The sequence below is a fragment of the Rhodamnia argentea genome, chromosome 7 (assembly GCF_020921035.1).
Source record: "Rhodamnia argentea isolate NSW1041297 chromosome 7, ASM2092103v1, whole genome shotgun sequence".
Lineage (NCBI taxonomy): Eukaryota > Viridiplantae > Streptophyta > Magnoliopsida > Myrtales > Myrtaceae > Rhodamnia > Rhodamnia argentea.
In genome coordinates, this window is record NC_063156.1 from 598,556 (window position 1) to 623,030 (window position 24,475).

The 24,475-nt window shown below is 39.7% G+C and overlaps 3 protein-coding genes across 4 annotated transcripts; 1 reads left to right on the forward strand and 2 right to left on the reverse strand.

Annotated features, from left to right (window-relative positions):
- Window positions 1-176: 176 nt before the first annotated feature.
- Window positions 177-3,465, reverse strand: LOC115740984 (hypersensitive-induced response protein 4). The gene is made up of 5 exons (XM_030674672.2): window positions 3,158-3,465; window positions 1,929-2,049; window positions 1,737-1,828; window positions 1,038-1,134; window positions 177-855 (listed from the first exon to the last, which is right to left on the reverse strand). The coding sequence occupies exons 1-5, from the start codon at window positions 3,350-3,352 to the stop codon at window positions 479-481; spliced, it is 882 nt and encodes a 293-aa protein (XP_030530532.1). The 5' UTR covers window positions 3,353-3,465; the 3' UTR covers window positions 177-478.
- Window positions 3,466-5,209: 1,744 nt separating this feature from the next.
- LOC115745203 (chloride conductance regulatory protein ICln) lies at window positions 5,210-8,877 on the forward strand. 2 transcript variants are annotated; one of them, XM_030680636.2, is made up of 7 exons: window positions 5,210-5,488; window positions 5,569-5,692; window positions 6,945-7,059; window positions 7,158-7,217; window positions 7,340-7,405; window positions 7,507-7,595; window positions 8,554-8,877. In XM_030680636.2, the coding sequence occupies exons 1-7, from the start codon at window positions 5,322-5,324 to the stop codon at window positions 8,626-8,628; spliced, it is 696 nt and encodes a 231-aa protein (XP_030536496.1). In that variant the 5' UTR covers window positions 5,210-5,321; the 3' UTR covers window positions 8,629-8,877. The 2 variants fall into 2 exon arrangements, with proteins under 2 accessions (XP_030536496.1, XP_048138908.1); XM_048282951.1 differs by having other exon boundaries at window positions 7,343-7,405.
- A 12,349-nt stretch (window positions 8,878-21,226) lies between these two features.
- LOC115744774 (protein EXORDIUM-like 3) lies at window positions 21,227-22,633 on the reverse strand. The gene has a single exon (XM_030680114.2). The coding sequence runs from the start codon at window positions 22,494-22,496 to the stop codon at window positions 21,471-21,473; it is 1,026 nt and encodes a 341-aa protein (XP_030535974.1). The 5' UTR covers window positions 22,497-22,633; the 3' UTR covers window positions 21,227-21,470.
- Window positions 22,634-24,475: the final 1,842 nt, after the last annotated feature.

A 24,475-nucleotide genomic window follows, 5' to 3' on the forward strand; every position in this document is an offset into this window, starting at 1 on the left:
TCACCTCTGGCGACGTCACCATAAATTCTCTGGTTCCTAAATCTCCCGTTGCATTTAGGTTTATGGATCTTATGGTAAATGGAATGCAACCTATTGTTTAAACCACATTCACATCAATTTATTTGATCTCTCACAAACAATTGAGTTATTTGAGAAGATCAGATGGCCTACTGACAAAGATCTCCAACAAACTATGTACAAGACCAGTTTAACATTATTGTGATGAGTAAAAAGAAGACGACTCATTTACACCCCAAAAATTCTTTAAAAAGCCGAAACACCAAAGCAACTATTGATATATAGAATGACCTTTCATTATACTACTATGTGAAATACCCTCTTCCCCCCCAAAAAAAAGAACGAAAAAAAAAGGAAAGAAAGCAAAACGAGTAGACTGCATTCAATCATGTCACCCTCAAAGGCATCACCAACAAGTTTGCTGATTATCATGTCTCACCCACGAAGGACAGTGATTCAACTAGTTTGTGGCGCCATCGATCTTGGCACTAGCTGCTTCCATCAGGCCACTACGTATCTGGTCGCCAATGTCCCTAACATGGCCGGGGCCGTGGGGGATAAAAACTGTGGTGTTGTTGGAAGAGTTGCCAAGATCTTTAATTGTGTCAAAGTACTGAGTGATCATGATAAGATCCATCACCTCTTTGGAAGAGGTGCCTTCGACTTTGTGAGAGAAATTTAAGATGTTTTCTCTCAAGCCATCAGTAATAGCCTGCCTCTGCTTGGCTACACCAACTCCACCCAGATACTTGGCTTCAGCCTCAGCTTCTGCTCTCTTCACCAGTAGCACCTTTTCAGCTTCCCCCTTGTATACACTAGCAAGCTGAAGCCTCTGAGCTGCAAAGCCAAGCTTTCTCTTACAAAACAGCATTTTGGTATGTACTCAAATTTCAAGCCAGTAAAAAGAGTAACGAGAGGAAACAATTCCATGTACTGCTCGCGTAAAGGTATATTTCTACGCTGATAATGATGATGCGTGAAAATTGATTAATTAGACAAACAGAATAAAAGGTAAATACCTGCATTAATCTCATTCATTGCTCTGCGCACAGAGGAGTCAGGTATGATATCAACCATGAGAATGTGCTCAATGCTGTAACCATATGCTCCCATCACCTGAAACAAAATTCCCCCAAAGGTACAAAGAAAAGTGGTGGTGATGCATTTTCTTTTTTCGATCTCTCAGTGCAGTAGAAAGCAAATGATGCAGAGAAGTGTAGAAAGAGATTTATTAAGAACACAAAAATTATCAGCAGTGAGTACTGAAGTGCCATATGATGAAGCACACATAAAATCCCAGAGATTCCTTTAAGAAAGACAACCTAAATGGACCAGCAAACCCGGGATACATCTAAACAAGTATAACTGCTTTTTAAGTAGAATCCTTTCTATCATCTCAGAAACAAACATCCACAGCATCTGTGCCTTCCAATGCAGAACTAGTAAAACAGCATAATAATCTGATTAGACAGCAATGCCGAGACCAGTTGCTGAAAGATCACAAAGCGTACTACTCTTGGATATTTGCAATGTGCAGAGTATCTCGTTTGAAAAGAAATAACTGAGCTATCCCAGCATCCCCTAAGGTGTTCTTACGAGTGCCTCTCAAACTAATTAAATACTGTGAGGCATATAATTGCAAGAATCCACAAAAAACCTCATGCAATCATTGAGTACTGTCATACGTGATTAGTCTGGTAATAAAATCAGCCTACTACCTTCTCGAGTTCCTCCAAGACAGCTTTTGCAACCTCGCCCTTTTGTTCAAACAGCTCATCTAAGGTCATCCTTGGAACAATAGCTCGAACCACTGTATGAAATAGCAGGTGCATCAAAGGGAGAATAATAGCCATAACGAAAATTTTATTGCATTATAAGGATGGGTTGATCCCCTAGTCCATGAATAATACCATCAAAGACATAAGCCTGAATTTGCTCCCGAGGATTTTGCAGTTCATAAAATGCATCATCAGCATTCATTTTGACCACTCTGTATTGGATTGAGCATATGAGTTGCACAAAGACATTATCCTGCAAATTCGCCATTAGCATTGTGCCAAATAAAGCCAAACAAAATTTTCCAGCATCCTACTAGGCATCTATACATGCATAGATCCTGCAGATGACTAAATTAGCAGAAATCCATCATCCACAGTTAAGCTCAACGCCTCAATTCCTAATCTGAATTCAATTGTCAAAGCAAGAGTAAGAAGCCAAAGTTCAATACCTGTTTTGTTTACCTGTACAGACTTAAAATTGTCTATATCAAGTGTATAAGCTACATGATAAGAACCTCGCAACATTAAAATGGGCCGTCTGTAAGCACACAACAATATTTGCAACATAAGCAATCTCTTCTCTGCTGAAAGTAAACTAAAGGACGTGAAATGAATATTCTCATTCTTCCGAGAGTGACATCATTTCCGAAATCATCAACATATAGCTAACCTACGACATCCCGCATTTCTTATAGCAATGCAACGAATTATACAGAAAAGATTGTCATGGATGACAACATTCCACAACAAAAGGTTCCTCTTTGTTAAAGGACATCCCTCATACACAATGTGGAGTCTGGCTTCAGCTTTGATACAAACAATAAGCCAAAACACCTCGTGTGCATTTTGCTCACACCGAATGCTATTGTATCGATCACTCCTTCGCCTAAAGCTCAGAAAGTTACAACCTCATGGCATATTCAAGAACCTTCTCCAACTTGTTTACCAAGTCTTGTGGAGTTTACCATCTGATTATTTTCCTTGCCCTACTCCAACCCATCCCCCCTTCATCTCTCCTCTTCTCCCCCTCTCCCCCCCCAAAAAAAAAAAAAAATATATATATATATATATATAAATATATATCACGAAATCCGATTGCTTTAAAATGCAAAATTACTTCTTTTTTTGGGTCGGAGCAAAATTACTTAAAGAGGTGACAAAACCCTATTCCGTTCGTCATATTCCAATCAAACTTACATGGAAACGTGATTAGCCGAGACGGATACCATGGGGGGTGGAAATTCTCGAGCGAAAGCGAATGTCATCCGAAGAAGTGCAATCAAACGAGAACAAAATAGTTTATATCTAGCTACGGATTAAGGATCGGGCGCGTGCAGGTAAAAAGGAAGGGCAAGCCATACCTTCGTTTTGGTCTCGATACGGACTTCGAGAGATTGGATCCGGGTGGAGAGGACGCCGGCGAGCACCTCGCCGCCGAAAGGATTGAAGAAATGAAGGCCGGGTGGTGCCACCTTCTCGAAGCGCCCCCATCTCTCCACCACGCCGATGCTCGCTTGGTCCACGCAGGCGCACAATCCAAACCATGTATTCCCCATTTCTCTCTCTCTCTCTCTCTCTCTGTATCTGTGATTTTTCTCCTCTATAATTATCTCTTTTGAAGACGCGGGGCTGATCAAGTTGGGAACTTGCAAACCGAAGACGACGGCCTAAACCGTCGAGTTCCCACGAGTCCTTTTTATATTTTGTTTGGTCAACCGTAGGCCATTTTTCCTTTTTCTTGTCTACGAAGTATCTTTTCTTTTTCTTTTTCCTTTTCCTTTTTTGGTCGATTTCATGAAATTTTAATTGAAAAGATCAAACGGAAATAGGAGAGAGAGAGAGAGAGCGTTTTACTAGATTTGGCTCGAGTAAAAAATAAATAAAAATCATGGACCCCATGACAATAGCTCCCGGGATACTTTATTGTAAGCCAAATGTGAAACCCGTAGTGATTTATTTTCATCGAAATCACTTACGATTATTCATCGTAAATAAAGATTATTACCAACGGTAAGTGATGTGTAAATATATACACACACATGATTAATTATACTTGTATGAGTGATTATGGTGCTTGGACTCTTGTCTTTGATGTAATCATCCAGCTGTTAAGTTGTTATGATAATAAAGGAAATGTGAAATTTTTCAAGCGAACTTCTTGGACACCTTATTCATCAATTATTGTATTATATTGTGTAGGTTAGTCATGGCCAATCATTGGTATCCAAGATCTCCTCCATCAAAGCACCTTCTTTTGTGGGTTCATTGCGGTTACTTTTTGAGCATGTCAAAGTGAACACTACGGAGATATCACGTGACAATTTAAGAATTTACTTTAGTCAACGAGCTAATTGAGGTGAAGTGGGTAACTGGAGAGGCGAATTTGCGAAACAAAACATTATTCAAGTTTGGGTTCCATTGTAAACTTTAAGAATGTTTGGCTTGAGTCGTTGTGCATATGCTCACCAATACTATTCCTCGTGTTTTAGATTTATTTCGGCATTTCAATCATATAAGGCTTTCTCATGTGTGTAGAGAAGGACATTTGCTCGTATTGGCTAGCGAAATTTGCTTTAGATTTTGATATGCAACATGATTCTTTCGATTTTTCCCTAGAGATTTGATTCCAGGCTACTTGGTGATTAAGTAAAAAAAATTCGCACCGTGTGATATCATTTTGAATTTTTTTTTTTTGGTCTAGAATATCATTTTGAATTAACACACTACGTTTTAGCTCCACTTTTATTAGACAAAAATCAAATTATTGTGCTAGAAGTTTTAAATGTTTGCTTTGATCATTAATATTCCAAATTCATATTTGAATTTATTATTCAAACTATCATCAAAATTCATCGATAAAACCAATAAATGTCATGTCAAGATGTCCATTGCAATTCAATTTGACACTGGCCACGGCAATTTATCAACAAGGGAGATCCCATATCTTATTTGAAATCATTTTGAAACGGCACTGTTGCGTTGCCATTGTCAAGTGTCAATATGCAGAGCTAAAAAAAAAAGTAAATTAAAAGTCTTAAAACTTATCACGAAAGTACATTCGACTCTTAAAAGTTTTAAATAATGCAACTAAATTTTAAAACTTGTCACGAAAGTACATTCGAGTTTCAAAACTTTCAAAAAGAATAATCAAATCCTAAAATTTGTTATATTAATTCAATCGAGTTCTAAAATTTGTCATATTAATTTAATCAAGTCCTTTCATTAATTGCACTTTTTAAAAATTTTAAGACTCGATTATACTTTAGTAACTAGTTTTAGGGTTTCATCATACTTTTTAAAACTTTTAGGACTTAAATACATTTTTGTGATAAATTTTAAATTTTGATTGAATATTTTGAAAGTTTCAAGATTTATTTACACATACATTAGTGCGTTTGTGAGGAAAGAAAATCCCCCAAAACCCTGAAAAAACCCTGAACACGCCAACACAGCCGACCTCCCCGAAGAATCGGAAGCCTCGATCCACCGGATCAGAGTCTGTCGCTGGAAAAGAAGAAAGCGAGGATGGTTCTAGGGCTCAGACAATTTTCGCACCGTACCGGCGACGCCGCCGGAGAACCGGTTCTCGACGCCAATAATGGCGAGGAGCTCATACACGTTCAGCCCGGCGTCGCCATTGCTCTCGGCAGTCGCGCTCCTGAAGCTCCCGGCACTCTCTACATCTCCACTCAGTAACTTCTCTCTCTATGAATGATGAATTATTAAGCACGAGGGATCCGGCGAAACCGATGAGATTTTTGTGATTGTGCAGTCAAGTTATATGGTTGAGTGATGTGGAGCGGAACAAGGGCTACGCTGTGGATTTCTTGTCCATCTCGCTTCACGCGGTTTCAAGAGACCCTGAAGCTTACCCTTCTCCTTGCATTTATGCTCAGGTTCTTCCCCCTCTCATTGATCCAAGCAATTTGATCATATGTTAGTTTGTGCTAATATTGTGTTCATTATCCATTTACCATCGAACTGTAGCTCTTGTTGATTGAACTTTGAGGATTTGTGCTCTAGTTGTTAATGTTTTGGAGTTCATGCTAAGATTATATAGTTTTGTTAGTCGTTTGTTTTCAGTTACTAATCATTTTAAGGAAGTGATTTACTATCGGAATCCTATGTAGGTGTAACACTAAAAAGAGGATGTGGAGATCATTGCAGAGCTAGGATAGAATTTTTTAGGGGGATGTATACTTGACATGTACTCTCTCCTCTCACATAATTGTAGATTCTGAATGGGTGGTTTCCAGATCACATCTAAAGAGGAAGGCAGTATACTCCAAACGTACCCAATAATTACCAAGGAGGGAGCACCTAAGTTGTCTGATTATGGACATACGATTTACTATTGGAAATCTACTTTCCTTTGGGATGTTGGCAACTTTGTGCAATGTGCAGGCTTGTCAAGTTTTTTTCTTGACTTTTTTATGATGAGATTCTCGACTCTAGCAAAATCTTGCTAAATCCTGCCAACACTCATATTAATCTCGTCTAAGATAACATAAAGAACTAAGGACGATGCTGCTGGCCTTATTTCAGTTTGAACTATCGAAGTATTTTTCATTTCCAATGTTTTTCTATTGGACCTTGTTTCACTTCTTTTATCGAGCATAATGATTCGAATCAAGCTTTAATGAGTTTGAATATGCAACGCCAAGCAGTTCCACTTTCTCGGGTTCGAGAGGTGCATTGTCGGAATTGGGTTGGACTACCAAGCAGCTCTAGGTTGAGGGGTTACAGCTATAGCCGAACACGAGGGAAAGATCATTTATACCAATACCGACAACATCATTTTATTGGGCAATGGAGATACTTCAAGCATTCCATTAGTAATGTATCGACGTTCCAACAAAAATACTTGTATGCACCAAAAACCCCAGGTTCTGCCTGGTGAATGCATTAAAAAAGGACAATTTTGTAGGATGTCTATTATCTTCTAATGAGGTTGACTTTCGGGAATTTACCTGTGTCTTCCTGGGATTACTCTTTTATTTCTCTTTTGGTCTCTTGTCCGCCTTTGGTTTTGGATTACAGCCTAGTAAATGTGGCTGCTCTGTTGCCTCTCTTTTCTGTACTATTTCTTTTTGGTTCTGGTCTGGCACCTGTTGCATGGCTTTCTGAATAATCATTGTTTGTTCATAGATTGAGACTGTAGCAGAAGAAGAGGGGTCTGACGGCTCAGATTCAGAATACGATGAAACTTTAGACTTATCAAAGGTTAAAGAGATGAGGCTTGTTCCTTCAGACCCGACCCAATGTATGTATCGAATAAGTATACTTCCATCCATGCATCATGCTCAACTGTAAACTTACTGTGATGAGCTCTAATAGTCGGCATTTTTCTTTTTCTGGTAGTGGACACTTTGTTTGAGGTATTCTGTGAGTGTGCTGAGCTGAATCCTGAGCCCTCAGAAGGTGAGTGTAGTTCCTCATGACCAGAACTTGTTTCTGTATGCAACTGTAGTGGTTATTTCCATCTTTGGTAGTTTCCCTGTCAAAAGTTAAGTGATATTTCTTCTTCTTCTTATTTTCAACAGAAGAAGGGGAAGGAGGAGGGCATGATTGGGTTTTCAGTGCTGACTCGATGGAGCGTGAGGCTGGAGGTAAGGAGACGATTTTCCTCTTGTGCCTGCTATATGGTATGCTCAATTAGATGTTGTATATGGTCAGTGATATGTATCTGACATCATGTTTGTATTTTCAGAAGGAGAAGAACCTGATTGGCATTCCAACCCAACAACCTCAATTGGATATTCTAATGGCGAGCATGAGCTTGCTCAAAATGTGCTTGAGGTAAGCATGCAAATAACGTGCTTCAGAAATTCCAAAACAGTATTTTTTAGAAACTCAGCAATACAAGCTTTATTGCTTATTTTTCTTAAAGCTAGTTGGTTGTTTCATTTATTGCAAGAAAGATGATGTGGATAAAGAGGAGATCCACTGTCTAAAATTGTTGGGCGATCCGTCCTGGACCATTCAATATACAAACCTGTCGATCTTGTCTTTGTTAGTCTTTTCTAACTTACTCTTAATCTTCACTGATTAATTAACGTTAGTGTTGGCAGCGCTAGCATACTGCAAAACATTAGCAAAATGGAAGATGTGTAGATGTAACATTGGCAAGACATAAGTATTCCACATCTAATTGAACTTTTACTGTGGGGTGTAAGATTCTTTGATGTTCATTTGACGCTGATCATGTTGGCTTGAGCTCTGGATTCCTTCAATTTGACTATTACCTAAAGTCCAATTCTTAAAGCCTCTGCCTTTCTGTCTTTTTCACATCCCATTTGATAGGGGGAATATATATTTGTTAGAATAAGGAGAACACTGCTTCGGGCATGATCATTTAGTTGAAGATGTGGGCACTTAGCATTTGTTACAGATTTTTCTAAGTATTTCTGCTGAATTTACGGCCTTAGGACAGAAGATCATCATGGTCACATAATACGTATATATTTGTTTCCAACAAGCAGGATTTCATTCCAGTGCATGTGCATATACGCCTTAAGCCTTTTAAATGTCCATAAATTCGATGAGTCATGGTGGGAATACTATACTACTGAAGTTTTTTGGTATTATTAATGTGTGTGCAAGAAGAATAACTAAGAAAACAAAGAATACCTGTTCTTTCAAGGGAGGTTTACACTGTTTCCATGGACAGCCTTGTTTGGTGTAATAATCTCTCTCTTCTTAATATATAGAAAGAAACACATGCCCATGCATTGACATTTTCTTGATGGTACTGCAGCTTCAGATTCACGATCAACGTTTTGAGGATGCCGAGGAGATGGAACATCAAGAGAGCAATAGCGGACATCACTGACATCTGTCACATATTGGGCTCCAGAGTTAATCATTGTCCAGTGTATGGTTATTGTGGATGCTTATGTAGATGTAACATAGTATTTTTTGTTAATCGTATTGCTGATGGACATCGTTAACCTTTTGCTTCTGTTTTGAGTACTTGGCTAGTCCATGCAACTTGAGTGTTGTTATCTTTTGGGTGAAAGCTAGTTGATTGTTTTGAGAATAGCGGAAGTCATTGACATTCATCGCCTATTGGGCTCCATCATATTCAGCATCTTGATGTTTTGATTTTTTTCATTTGCTTGGCTTGAAAATTCCACGTTACTTGAAGTGAACTCGACTGTGAACTTTTTTATGAGCTCTCTAATGATGAAATTCATGACTTTCTGATATTCAGTTCATAGGATGTAGGCCTTGTTTCTTCTTCGGATAAAATCCCCACTACTTCCAGAACTTTAGTTTAATTTACAATGACATTCTTGAACTTTGAATTCATTTGGTTAGGCCTTTGGAAATTTGTCAAATGTACAATATCATTTTTTAACTTTCAATTGGTTCAATTAGGTCCATGAACTTTATTTCTGTGTAATATCATTCTCTGTTGAATAGAGTTGATCAATTGAAATGGACAGAGACTTTATTCGAACTAACATGTGTAGGAGAAAATCATACATGTGGATCTTTTATATAACATACACCCGAGACCCAAAAAAAATAATACCAAGTTCCTTTTAACATGTAGTATTCACTCTTTTTTTTTTTTATGTGGGTCCAACATGTAGTATTCACTCTTGAAAAGCGGCATAGGTTACATTTCATTTAAAAATTCGTAGATGATAGTATTGACAAACAAACGCAGCCTATGTATCCACAAAAATTCTAGGACTTGCAATGTCATTATCTATTTTTTTAGCGGAAGGACACCTGAAGTGTTAATATTTGTGTACGGCGTTCACTTTAGTGTCGGTGTTTTTTTTTGGATTACTTAAGTGCTAATTATTTTGAAAAACGATTGTTTGAGTGCCAACTCCGGTGAACATCGTCGGAAATTTTACGTGGCGTTTACGTGGCTCATCGGAGGATTCCAATTAGCAAAAGAGAGCCAAAAGTTTTAAAAAAATTCCACGTAATATTAAAAAAAAAGCTAAATAACTAAAAAATAAGCTAGAAAAAAAAATTGAAATCAGAGGTTGCAGTGGTGAGGGCTTGCACAACCCTCACTGCGGTCGCCCCACCACCGCCGGCAATGCCGGTGAGGGTGGGGAATGGGCCGGTAGGGGTCACCGAGACCGGCATCGCCTAGCCCCGACCTCGCCCGGATCCGTGAGGTGGAGCACACGCCAACCACAAGAGGGGGCCACAGGCCATTGGCCGGGGCTCGAGGACCCCCGCCGGCCCATCCCCCACCCTTGCCGGCCATTGCCGGAAGTGGTGGGGCGGCAAGGATTGCAACATATGATATTTTCTTTCTATTTTTTTTTAAATTTTTAGCTTATCTTTTAGTTATTTAGTTTTTTTTTAAAAAAAATCAACATTATGTGGAATTTTGTTTTTTAATTTTTGCCTTTTTTTTTTGCCATTTGTATTGCCTTTTTTTACAAACAAATCCCCGTAATATTAAAAAATTAATAAAAAAAAATGCCATGTGTATTGTTTGGCCAGAATTGCCATGTAAGTGGTCGTTTTTTGGCCGGAATTAGCACTTAAATAATCTTTTTTCTCTGATTTGGCACTTAAGTGATAAAAAAAAAATATTGGCATCAAAATGAGTGCTTTACACAAATATTGACACTCAGTTGTCCTTTTGTTCTATTTTTTCTGAGGCCCTTTTGACTTGACTTAACAGAACGCACTTGTTTTCAATTTCAAACTTTTTCCTCCTGTTAACTAATAGTGGCGCTAACTTGGCACTTTGTGCTGGTCAATATTAGTTGCTCATCAGTTGAAGCTGCGCACAATTATTTGTGTTAAAATTATGTCTCAATTTTAAGCCACGTTGGACGAACATCCAATTCGAATAAAATATATCTTCATCGTGAAATAAAGAAAAGAAAAGGGAGCATGCAATTTTCTCTTTGCTTTTGGAGTCGGTCGAGAAAATCAAAGAAAGTCTAATATGAAAGTGGGTTGACTGAACTTGAATCCTGCTTGGATGAGATTTGTTTTGAACATCACCAAAATCTATCATTGGTGGAAACGGTGTGATATTTCCTACTCTAGTCCACATTTGAAAAGGGAAATTGCTTATTGGCCAAGAACTTCAAGAAGTCCATGTGTGTGGGTATAAAGACCCACGGGTCCAAGAATGCGTTTTTCATATTAGTAATTAATTTCTAATTCACTGTACTTGATAGAACTTTGGTCTAATGCTTTACCGTGCAAGATTTCCTTGTAAAACTTTAAAAATAGAATAGCTGCAATTAATGAAATTACCATTGACTACCATCCATTCCCACCTCCTTCTTGTGTTAATGAAAATAAGGTTATGAGTACACTTTTTCCTTTCAAGATTTGATGCTCGTCCCCTTCATTCTATGGCAACAAGCGTGATAAACGTACATTAGATAAGTACTATATTTAAAGATATAAACTGAACCAAGTTGTGGATTTCCTCCTTCAAGTGATCGGAGCTTTATGCTTTATGTTTCAAATGCTTACTAGTTAAATGCTTCACATTTTATTATCCATTATATATTCTGTAAGATTTTTCCTGACCGTCTAAGCCACAAAATAATGTTCTCTAATAAATGAAAACTTCATATGTATTAATTTAACTGTGGTGTAATTATTTTGTATGATCTTATATAATTTACAGATAATTCATCTTTTATAATTGAGTTCATTTTATTAAGTGGGCTTATTGATCGAAACTTTGACATTGATTTATAGCAACAATTGCTTCCACTTTTCTTTGGTTTCCTTGGGTAGGAAAAGACCACAGATCTGATTGTACTCCTTTGATCCACACACACCACTATTCTACCACTAAATCTCACGTTGTACTGGGACGAGCAAGCAAAATCATCCTCAAAATTTTCTTCTCCGAAAGTCATCGGGGGCAATAGCAATTAGCAACAACTTTCGGACTTTTGGGATCTCGGACCCATGATGAATTTACACTTTTCCACCGAAAAATGGAGTGGCGTTCGTTTACATCTAGTGGGAAATTTCATGCGATCTTGTATTTGCAAAGCCAAAACGGGTCCACTTGGGCACTTCCAAAACGACAAATCATAGAACCTCGACTCTCAAATCCCCATTAAGTTAAACCAACCTACGTTAAATTTAAAACAAGAGAAGGACAAGCGAATGGGTCCCTTGCGGTGTACTTTTTTTTTTGGGGTCATAAAACTGCTCTTAAATTTAATCAAAAGAAGTTTGAGAATACAGTTAATGGGCTTCGGAACACACTACATCCAAAAGACATCGAGAGGGATAGAGAATCTAATTACTTGATAGACTGTATTCTCCTTTGGACTTTAGCAACCAAATCAGCCACCTTATTTGCATCTCTATTGATATGAGTCATCTTTAATTTTGAGTAAGGCCCACAAAGAAAATGGGCTTCGCTGATAAGCATACGGAGACTCCAGCTAACTTTAGTTTAATCCACATATCAAATCTAAGTGATCTATTTCTATCTCCAAGTCTTCTCCTGCACGGACCAGAAAGTGTATTTGGGTTTCGACCAAGGCTGTTGTCTCCATCATTGCTGTCGATGAAGCTTTAATTGACCATGCAAACTGTTGATCAAGCGCCCATGGCTATCTCGACAAACGGCTGCAATGGCCCCTTTGCTCGATCCTTATAAGTAAGCACCGTCTATGTTGATTTTAACTTTTCCCTCTCCGGCGGTCGTCAAAGTTGAGACAAAATTGCTGATAAAGTTCCATTTTTCCTCTTCCCTGTGAGCCATCTTTTACAATTGTGAAACAAAGAGTGAGCATTCTCCACCGTACGCTCAGGATTCGGTTCCAAAGAGCAAAACGTGTTGCTATTTCTCTCATTCCAGATTTGCCAGAAGATGCTCTCCAACAATTCAAGAGGTTTGCAAAGTATGCTCGACGTTCGCCAGCCATTCATCAATTCTAGATAGAACATTTGAGGAAATGTTCAATTGCAGGGAGGGATGATTCCATACCTTCTTTGTCCAAGGACATAGGAGGAGGATATGTTCGACGGTCTCTGCGCTTTGGTTGCATATGCTACACATTGGATCCGGTATGGGTTTCCTCCTATATAAATTTTCTCTTGTAGCTAGGGCATTTTGACGTACACTCCATGCAAAAAATTTGATTTTTGGCATAGTATGAGACAGCCAAATCTTAATCCAGAGAGATGGGAGAGCCTAATATGACGATGAAGCCAAATCTAACTTAGGTAGCGGATTACAGACCGGGTTGGTTGTGGAGAAGATCATAACTCTTCTCAATAGGAGAAAATATATTGTCAACATGTGGACGAGGACTGAAAAAAATCCTAGGACTTGCAATGTCATTATCTATTTTTTCTTACGCCCTCTTAAATGATAACCATTCTGTTTCGGGAATCAATTTTTTGCCGGAAATAGATCTAGTTTCTGGATTAGTTTCTTAACAATAAACGCGTTTAATAACTACACAAGATTTCTGTTCCCGAAACAAAAATTCGTTTGATAACAGTATAAAATTTCTATTGTTGCCGGTGATCGGCGGACCGGCGAACCAGCAATCAGGGGTTGGCTATCGGTGGACTAACAATCGGCGGACCAAAGAACGATAGAACGACGACAGGGGCTAACGCACGGAGGACAACGAGCCGACGCATTGGTTGGCTAGCGGTCTATAGGCTAGTAGACGACGGATTGGCGATTGGCCACCGACGGACGGAGGACCGGTTATCGGCCACCGGCATACGGCAAGCCGCGTGACCGACGACTAGTGGGTCGACGACCAAGGGTCAATGGCTCACGGACCGACAATCGGTGGACAACGGATTGAGGATTAGCAAATAGCGAATCGACAGCTGACGAATCGGCGAACGGTGGACCAACGGCCAAGACAAGAAAGAAAGGAAGTGGGCAATTAAAAAAATTCTTATTTCTCATTAATGTTTTAGATACGGAGAATTTGAAAATTTTAACTTCTCAATTCTGGGATAAAAATAAACGGATTTCTGTTCCAAACCTATTTCAGTAGCGCTAACTTGGCACTCTGTGCTGGTCAATTCAGCTAATTATCAGTTGAAGCTGAGCACAATTATTTGTTTGACGATGGTCCATCAAATGCACGGTATGGAAGAAAAGCCGGCGAACAATTATGTACACTGACTGAAAGACAAATGTTGTAGATGAAATCGGTGCAAATCCTAATTCAGATTGTTATTTGCTCGAGCATCGTCTAAGTACATGCGCGATACATGATATGCCGCCTATTGTGCGGCTATGAGACGGGAAAGACTAGCAAGGGTAACGGCAGTTACAGATATCGTTGGGTCTTTTTTCTGACATACAAAATCCCACAGCATCACTGCCATAGGTAGTCTTACAGTCGGCCAAACACTTCGGATTGGTGCACGATTCCCCCTCGGGGACGTGATACTCCTTATCGCAGAATCGCCGCTCCAGCGTCATCGTGCGCCACCCCTGCGCCATCATGCTTCCGTTACCTGCATGCGCTCAAATCTGTTAAAACGTTTTCTCTATCTTTTAGCCTAAGTATGGATCAAAGCCATTCTCTTCAGACACCTTTCTGCTTTTTCTTCGTTCTTTTGCTTATAATTAGCCCATTTACTTAGCCGTAGTGGCGGTCTAACAACATACGCAGAGATCACAAAACAGACAGTTGATATATGTAAATATCAAAATGGGATAGATTGCCGTTTACCAGCAGTCAGGAAGAGAACGAGCAAAAGCACAGAACATATGGAGATTCTCTTCATGTTTGTTTGTTTTTTCTGCTATTTTGTTGAAAGGCGAAGAAGGTGAAGAGCTGGGTGTGATTATCAGAATATATAGGTGTACGAGAAGCGATAAAATGAAAGGAAATCAGAATTAAAATAAAGATGGGAAAAGTAATTAAGTTCTAATTTACTGTATTTGGTAGCACTTTGATGTATGCTTTAAATTATTAGTATGAAAGTAAGCAAATTAATAGATTTACGAAATGTACTTACCATGTAGGATTTCCTCCTAAAACTTTAGAAATAGAATAGCTGCAATTTATGAAATTAAATTTTTTTTTTTTTGGTCAGAATGAAATTAACATGGACTATAATTCATTCCCACGTCCTTCCTGTGTTAATGAAAATAAGGTAGTGAATCACTTTTTCCTTTCAAGATTCGATTCTCATTCCCTTCATTCGATGGTAACAAGCACGATGAACTAAAGAAAACGATCGCAGTTCACGAGGTTTATTCTCGGCAACCAAATGGGACCAGAAAGGAAGCCAGTAAAATTAAAAGGTAATCCGTATGCATCTGTGCATGAAGGGTCAAAACTTAGGGCGCGCATGGCAATACTTCAACCTCATAAATTAATTTCTGGCCAATAGTTGATTTTTCTACTTCTACTTTTGAGCAGAAGTTGATTTTTTTATTTTCGCTCTAGAAATTAATCTCCGATTAGAGAAAGGCGTTGGATAACATGACAAACTTTCTGCTTCTGAAATAGAAATTCGTTTGGTAATTGTTTAAAATTTATAATTATAAATTATTATTAATACAGAATCTTCTATGAATGGGGATCAATTTTATGAGAAAAATTCTATTAATGAATATGATGGCTGAGCTGATATATCCATGCTAAAAGTACGGATAATTATGGTGTTTCCTCGCCTATGCATCTAGCGTGGTTTATGTCGCAATAGGCATAGTATATAAACCTTCTTTATGCCTAAACTATCTCTAGTTTAAAGGTGCATCATAATACATTCGATAAACCATACCATTAGACAAGTTGGTTTATGACAAGCAACAATGCTTTCCAATAATTTGGTCCGGTACTTGTTAAGAACCTAAGGAGAAATTTCAAGAGAGTGCATCTGAAAATGACATTCATAAACCTTACATAGTGCTTTGAAGGGTGTGAAGAATATGGACAAATAGAAACATACATGTATTTTGCCTTCTCAACATCAAGTTTCCTTACTTTCAAGAATCCGAGAAACGAGATAGATGACTTGAGAAGTTTAAAGACGGTAAACAATAGTATAATTGTGTCTTTGTGGGATTGCTCGGTCCACTTTAAAACATTTGTGGGATGCCATTTAACCAACCTGGGTCAATTGCTCGATTCACTTTGCTATGATTGTGTCTTTGCGGAATTCATTTAACCAAATCATGGAACATTATTTCCTATAAAAAAAAACTGATATTGCTAAAATACTTTCATGCAATACAAACTTTATGAAAAAATTATTATATTTTTTTATTTTTTAAAATTATGCTTTATTTTTAAAAAAATGTATGTTTTATTTTTAAAAAAATATTCTATTTAATGGCGTGAGGCGGCCGGCGGCAACAGATGGCGATCACCGGCAGCAACGGATGACGGTTACCGACGACAGATTATCTCTTTCTGATTTTAACTTCTAGAGAGAAATAACTTTTTTTCACTTCTGAAAGCTGCTCAAAAATAACTTTTGAAGTAAAAAATTGCTTCAGAAATAAAAAATGAAGTAGCGTAACCAAAAGGATTTCTACTCTATAAGCACTTTTGGACAATTTTTTCAAATGTAATCTCTATGCATTTGTGTAGAAATGGCGAAAACCTTTAAAGGAGACATAATTTACTAAGGGAAGTCCCCTATGATTGTTATTTAGAGTGCGGAACATTACATCTATTTCGATACGGCTAATGATTTAGAAAACTACCCACAACACAGATTCAATTCTCCTTAAAAACAACAGATTAGCTGACGAGATCAAGATTTTCAAAATAGTAAATGTTAGCAACTCAGCAATATGAGTTTCTTAATTGCTCTATTTTCCAAAGCTGGTTTAGTATTTTGAGAATACGCTACGTCACCGACATTTATCCTTTTCGAGCTCCAGGGTTAACCCTAGTCGAGTGTCTGGTTTTCATGGAGCGTTAATGAAGATGTAGTAGAATATTCATTCTTGATCATATTGCTGATGGGCATCGCCTCAATGTTTTGCTATTTTGTACACTTGGCTTGAAAGTTCCATGTAACTTAAGTGCACTTTGTCGGGAAGATTGGCCCTCTGAAATTGAATGCAATAGGACAAATGACTGGAAAAATGCTCGAATAGCGTGGTTTCGTTTACTTTCGAGAAACAAAACAAATTTCCCAAAAAAAATTATCGAAAAGATGAGTTATGCAACCAATCTTCCCAATAGAGGTACTCATCTTTCCGACAATTTTTTTAGCGAATTTGTTTTTATTATGCATAAGTTTTAGAGATGAATGTCATTAAAAGAACAAAGTTTCTCAAAAATAGGAGGAATCATACTATTAAAACGTTTCTCCAATCATTTGTCCTGTTGCATTCAATTAGAGAGGGCCAATCTTCCCGACAATGTAACTTAGCTTTTACACAAGTGTTTTTGGCAGAATTTGTTTTGATTATCTGTAAATTTTCGACTCTGATTTTTATTATGAACTCTCCACCGATGAAACTCATGGCTGAAGTTATCAGATGTACGCCTTGTTTTTTCTTGGGATAATAAGGCTGCGACTTCCTAAACTTCCGTCTACTTTGCAATGGCATTCTTGATCTTTTTATTAGTTGATGAACTCCTTGAAATTTTTCCAAATATTCATTGTCCATCCAATTCATGGAACGGAAGAATAGCCGACAAGCTATTATGTGCCGTGAGTCAAAGAGAGAAGATGTAAAGCAACCTTGAAACAGTTGTAGATGAAATTGGTGCAAATCCTTTTTCAGATTGGTATTTGCCTGAGCAGAGTAACGACGCAGGGAAGTAATATCTGGAAAGCTTTTTCAAGGGATTGATTGAAATTTGATAAAATGAATCGTGAACATTACATAGGGTAGACGTCCTTTATATAGAGAGAACTCCTTTAGGGAATTAAAGATATCATAAAATGACATAATGAGAATCAAACCAAAATAGAAATCAAATAAGATATCTCGTAAAATTGCCTAAAATCGAAAAATGCCTAAAAACCCATCTAAGCGAATCCAAAATGCAAAAATACGACGTAAGTCACATCATAGCATTGAGTATTGATCAGCGGCCCATTTCCATGCAACCGACCAAATTTGAGCGCATTCCGAACTCGGCAATCCCAAGTACACATCAGCGGTGGGTTAGCCATGATTTCTGGCGATCGTATTTTTCCAGGAAATTATACGCCAGTTGTTCTACGAGAAGTTTGAAAACGAACTCCTATAAATCATATGCGACATATATATGCCACTTATCGTGCAGCGACGGGAACGGGTACGACTAGCAAGGGTATTGACAGTGACAGATATCCTCCGGCTGTGTGTCTGACTCACAAACTCCCATCGCCCCATCGCCGTAGGTAGTCTTGCAGTAGGAAATGCACTCGTCCTTGACGCATCGGTGAGCAGGGAGTTGCAACTTCTTGCCGCAGAGGCCCGATACCTGTGCCATCATGCTTCCATTGCCTGCATGAACTCAAATCCGTTGCCTTTTTCTCTATCTTTCTAGCCAAGATTACAAAACAGATAGTTTAACATTGAAATAGGATAGACTGCGGTTTACCAGCAATTAGTAAGAGAACAAGCAGAAGCACAGAACAGATGGAGATTCTCTTCATCTTTTTTTTGTTTTCTGCTTGTTGGCTGATAGGCAAAGAAGGTGAAAGTGAAGAGTTGGGGTTTGATTATCAGAATACACATATAGGAGTACGAGAGGCCCTAGAGGGAGAAAATAATCTAATCTTAGCAAAAAGGCCGACAAAGATAAAATGAATCCGCACTTGCCGCATGAGGCCTTGAAGATCAGATTCGGCAACGATCTTGAAGCAATGAACTAAATTAGAAGGAAATCAGAACAATAATCTTTTTGATTTACTGTATTTTCTATTTTAGAATTGGATATGCCTTTTAAATTTCGGAGGTGTCTATTAATATAGAGACGCACGTTAACAGATTTATGAAGTACACTTAACATGTAAAATTTCCTTCTCCTTTCGAAATTGAATAGTTCCTATTTATGAAATTACCATTGGCTATCATCCATTCCCACCTCATTTCATGCTAACTTTATGAGGTGATAGAGAACATTTCTTTTTCTTTTTTTTTTGGGTGTCGGGAATAACCTCATTTCATTTCAAGTAGATAATGTGAAAGGACAACCTAAATGGGCTTCAGAACAAAAAAAACATCTGAAAGAGATTGAGGGGGACTTAAAACCCAATTTCGAGGGTGAATCTAAGCATTAACGACCTAGTCCGCAACTTCATTTTGGCCTCTGGGACAAAATTTGATGTCCATTCCCCCTCGTTCCTTGTACATGTGGCAAAACGTGTCATGGACCCATATTTTTAACTTATATTTAAAAATTTGGGTCATACATGAGTTGCCTAATGCCTGTGATGTGCAAATATAGATGGGGTTAAGTTTACCAAACCAAAGTCCAATTGATGATGGGTTCTATTGGTTTTGGAAAGAACTCATTTTCAACCCATTTAATCAAAGAGTAATGCTAACGCTTCAAGGCTTTAAGCCAAAGCAAGCAACATTGTGGATCAGGGAATTTTCGGATTTGCAATGTTGCTCGTACCATTTTTTTTTTCGGTTTAATTTTAGCGTTTTTCTGTTTGTTAACCTTTGAGAATTTTTTTAGGGAAAAGAATACCTTTGGAAATTTTCTTAATTTTTCTTTTTGATATGTATCTTTTGACTGTATTAAATTGTCAACAGGCTGGTGGCGGTGACAAGGCGGTGTGATGACGACATTTAAGGGGGAGCACCAGATTCCATTTGACTGATAGACTTGGGAACTAGAACGAATCGGCCTGTCGGCACCAAGGTTGAATAAAACCTTTGCGAGACTCAACCCCGCTAGAGGCCGGCCATCGCCAAGGCCCGACGGCTGGCGGGTGAACAAGTAAAAAGAAAAGAAAAGAAAAGGAAAATAAACATGTTAAACATAAAAAAAAATTATTAATTTAATATAGTGTCCACGTTAGCGCCGATTGTGCCACTTAGGACGATCAACCTCAACATCGGTGATTTTTCTACTACGATTTGGCCGGTAGGCTATATTGGCAAAACTTAAAAAGGTGTAGGATTAAATTGACAAAATTGAAAAGTTTAGGACTGAATTAGCACGAATATAATAAGTTTAGGACCCATCGGTGGTGGCCGCGCCGGGTTTGCGCTCGGTTCCTTTCACGAGAGGTCATGAGTTCAAAACTTCGTGATATCGGTGTCTTACCCGAGCACTGTGGTGGTGGGGTCCTACCGTTGCCCCGAGGACTAGTTGTGATTCACCTCTGGTTTGAGCGTAAGCTCGCCCGCAACGCGGACACCTCAGTTATCAAAATATATATAATAAGTTTAGGACTTTTTTGGTAATTTTCTCAATTTTACAATACTAGAATTCCTCAAAAAGTGCGAAAATAAATTACCTAGCAATAGCTTTTATTGAGATTCCAATTCCACATTCCTAGAACCATGAAACAATCAAACCAAACTCTATCAGTCAATTGCCTCCACCACTTGTTGCCACCAGCCGCCGGTGTCTGGTGGGCGCACCACCGATCGCTGGTGAGAAGTATTCTTCTTGAGAAGGTCAAAAGTTTTTGCAATCCAAACGATTGAGATCAGTTGGAATTTGAATCCATTTGATAATTGTTATCATGAAAACAAGTGAGACCTCAAAGTCAAAACCGATGCAAGTACCAGATCTTCCGATGTTGTTAGGGCGACATATAACAACATATTGGAGACAATGAAAAATCTTAAGTAGATACACAAGTACTACATTTAAAGACATAAACTGAACCAAGTTATTGGTTTCCTCCTTCAAGTGATTGGATTTTTTCTAGTTAAATGCTTCAAATTATACTTAATGTTAGCTCTGTATGTAAGTATAAAAAAAAATGCCCTAATAAACTAAAATTTGAGACAATTCACTTTTCATAATTAATTTCATTTTGTGAGTGGGCTTATTGATCCCAACGTTGACATTGATTTATAGCAACAATTGCTTCGGCTTTTCTTTGGTTTCTTTGGGTAGGAAAAGACCACAGATCTGATTGTACTCCTTTGATCTACACCCGTCAATATTCTACCACTAAATCTCACTTTGTACTGGGACGACCAAGCAAAATCATCCTCAAAATTTTCTTCTCCGAAAGTCATCGGGAGCAATAGCAATTAGCAACAACTTTTGGACTTTTGGGATCTCGGACCCATGATGAATTTGCACTTTTCCACCGAAAATTGGAGTGGCGTTCGTTTACATCTAGTGGGAAATTTCCTGCGATCTTGTGTTTGCAAAGCTAAAACGGGTCCACTTGGGCACTTCCAAACGACAAGGAGGGACGTCATAGAACTTCGGCTCTCAAATTCCCATTAAGTTAAACTGACCTACGTTAATATTTACAACAAGAGAAGGACGAGCGAATGGGTCCCCTGCGGCGTACTGACCAGGTTGATTGTGGAGAAGATGATAACTCTTCTCAATAGGAGAAAATATCTTGTAAACAAGCGGACAACGATTGGCGAACCATCCGGTCATTCATCGGCGACATGCAAATGTTGAAGTATAACTACCTCCCGACCATCCTCTTTTCCGACATGTTCGACAATAACTGCCACGATTAGATACCCAGACAAAAGCAACAGCACATAAAACAGAAGATAACGGCCAAAAGACGATGAAAAGGTAAGATGGTATTTTGCAAGACAAAAGCTCACTGATCGAGCGCATTAGGCCCAGCGCAATAACCGACCACAGGGTTCCACACCCACTGGACCAAGAACCTCCTCCTGTTCCCGTTGATGTTGTACGTCTCCCCATCTGGGCCCTCCATCATCTGCCCCGTGTAGGACCCACCGCCCCCCGTTCCATAAATGCCCTCGCACAGGTCCGCGATCTCCACGGGGAAGCTCGGGTCCTGACCCGCGTACCAGGCGTTCACCAGCGGGTTCGTCGCCAGCTCGGCGATCTCGTGGCCAATCACGCTCACCATCCCGTCCACGCCCACGTCGCCGTTCGGTGGCTTCAGCGGCTCCCGCCCGGGCATGTACTCCGGCACCGCGAAGGGGTAGGCGCACACCCCCGGGCACAGCTTTGCGCTGTTGCCCACCCACGCGTACGGGAGCGTGAACCCCACGATCGAAGGGAAAGTGAAGTAGTGGAACCCACACACGTTGTCGCAGAAATCCTGGACGTACACGTCGTCCGCCGTCAGCACCAGGTAGACCCCACCCCTGGGGTTCGTCGCGAGCGGGCGCGTGCGGGCCGTGACCGCGCTCTGTATCACGGACTGCACGGAGAGCCTCGTCAGCGACTTGCCGTGGGAGTAGAACCGGTCGGACTTCTCCTCCCCGAGCCGGACCGAGCGGGAGGTGTTCGCGCCGGTCTGGTCGGTGTACAGCTGGACGGTCCTCCACCACCCGGACACCGAGGGGCGCTTGGGACGGAGGGCCGAGATGGAGCTGATGAACTCGCGGATGATCTTCTTCTGGGCCTTGCGCCACGTGCCGTACCAGATGGGATAGACGGTGATGTTGGCCGTGAGAATGGGGCCCATGTGGTACTTCAGGTGGATGAGCTCCGACGAGCCCTCGTATTTCTTGGAGCCGCCCAGGATGAGATCTGAGCCGCTAGTTCTCTGGTGAGGCCAGGGACGCCATGCCATGGCTGGGGTCGTCCGGACGAGCAGGAGAAGAGCGCCGCAGACGAGCAGGCACCCGACGGTGGTGGCGTGGCGCATTTTAGCGTGTACTGGATTGGCGTGCGACGGAGACAATGAGTGTGGTGTGGCAGCGAAGAGAAACTGGCCCCCTGTGACGCGGAGGGGTAGATGGCCTGTTTATATAATGAAATGAAACATCTGGAGATACATTTGACATCGAGTCTATTTTAAAACAATGCATAGTGATTAGAGCAAAATGCCCATCATGCTGACGACTTAGTAAAATTAGAGCAATGTAAGACTAACGTAAAGAGTATAGTAAGCAATTTCACAGATTGTAAATGTGCAATTAAATGATTATATATCGATTTGACACTCAATTTATTAATTTGTGTGGATCTATTAACATTTATTTATGAATTTGGAGCAAGGCTTTGTGGGGGCAACGTAGGAGAAACCGATTCGTTGAAAAGTGAACGGAGGTGGGGGCCAATCGAGTCACGGATAATGATGACTGTGGAAGTGGGAATCTGGTGGATTGATCTTTGATCGCATCAATTGTTCGTTTGAGTGGAGCTCCAGATTTTTCTTTTTCTCTAAAGAATAGATTCATTTTGCGACGAGCATTGCCAGAGGAGGAGATCCATCTGGACTAGCTGGAGATGGCCAGGAGAGTGCAACGTCGAAAGGAAAGATGCATCTCAATCTCAATCCCAGCACATAAAATGGTGGGGGGACAAGTACATGTCCAAGATGTGGTCCAAGCAAAACATACAAGCATAACACTATGGTTGTCCCGGCAATACCTAGCAAGAGAAATGCATTATTGGATGTCACATGCATGACCGATTGGACCAGCGTTGTTGACTTTTCACTCGTACCAAGCAACTCCTACAATTTTAGGGAAAATTTCAAATATGAATTTGAAGTGCCTTTATTTTTTCAAATAATGGCCCGTAATGTAGGGGTAAGCAAACTAGACCGGACTGGCTTGGACCGGCCAGGGACCATACCAGACGGGTTGGTTCGGTCCTTGAGGGGGCGGTCCGATCTCCAATCCCAATAAATGGGACCGGTGACCGAGCGATCCAGTCTTTGGTTTCGGGTGGAGGGGACCGGCCAAGACCGAACCACCCATAATATATATATATATACACACAATTAAAAAAAATAAAACTTTCATTTGTTTTTAATGTTCATTTCTCGAGTTATTTCCATTGTTAGGTTGTGCATTCTTGATAAAGTATCTCCACAACATTCTGCATATATGGTATGTCATTTGCCTGTCGACAATTATAGGAATCATGAAAGAATTGATTGGCGGTTCAGTTGGAACCAATAAAGCATGTTTGAGTTGAATACTAGTGAAACCACTTTACAAGAATGGTTTATATCAATTTCTCTTTGAAATTCGGACAGCCCCTCAATGTTATAAATTCAGTCTATCCTATTTATTATGATCTTTCCAATGCATTGTGTGGTGAGTGTACATTGGCGTTTCGGAAATAAATGATTCAATTGGTTCATTTAATATAGCGGTAGCAATTTCTTACTGTTCATGTGTTTCGGTTGTTCATTTCAATTAGTAGTCCTGTATTTTATTTCTACACATTGCTTGGATATGAAATTCGTTTAGTGAACAACATCACTATTAGTATGTTTTCGCCACCAAATTTTTTCAATTCTCGTCCTTTATATATCTCTATTGTGTCGGCGGTTAGACCAATCTCATTATCAAGCCTACCATTATGTGAAGACACGCATTCGTTACGAATGTGAGCAAACTGGACCAGCGTGTTTTTTTATTTGACCAACGATATAGATTGTAAATTAACATGCAATCGAAGCATATTGTATTTCAAGGGTTAGATTTCTATAAGCGGTTGGTATTAGCGGTTCCATTGAGCCAGAACCAGGACCGGACCGGACCGCCGATCCCGATCTAGTCCTTGGTCCCGAAAATTTGGCGACCGGGACTACTAGCCCGGCCCCCGGCTCCATACGGGAATCGGATTGGCCCGAACCATACACTCTCCTACTGTACTGGATCTTATTTC

Excerpts from the sequence above, each read along its gene's own strand:
- LOC115740984 (XM_030674672.2), bottom strand. The coding sequence starts at position 3,352 with ATGGGGAATACATGGTTTGGATTGTGCGCCTGCGTGGACCAAGCGAGC. Across the intron at positions 1,829-1,928 it reads TCAGGCTTATGTCTTTGATG|TGGTTCGAGCTATTGTTCCA; the intron begins GTATTATTCATG and ends TATTTCATACAG. Across the intron at positions 1,135-1,736 it reads TCTTGGAGGAACTCGAGAAG|GTGATGGGAGCATATGGTTA; the intron begins GTAGTAGGCTGA and ends ATTTTGTTTCAG.
- LOC115745203 (XM_030680636.2), top strand. The coding sequence starts at position 5,322 with ATGGTTCTAGGGCTCAGACAATTTTCGCACCGTACCGGCGACGCCGCC. Across the intron at positions 5,693-6,944 it reads CTCCTTGCATTTATGCTCAG|ATTGAGACTGTAGCAGAAGA; the intron begins GTTCTTCCCCCT and ends GTTTGTTCATAG. Across the intron at positions 7,406-7,506 it reads GATGGAGCGTGAGGCTGGAG|AAGGAGAAGAACCTGATTGG; the intron begins GTAAGGAGACGA and ends TTGTATTTTCAG.
- LOC115744774 (XM_030680114.2), bottom strand. The coding sequence starts at position 22,496 with ATGCGCCACGCCACCACCGTCGGGTGCCTGCTCGTCTGCGGCGCTCTT.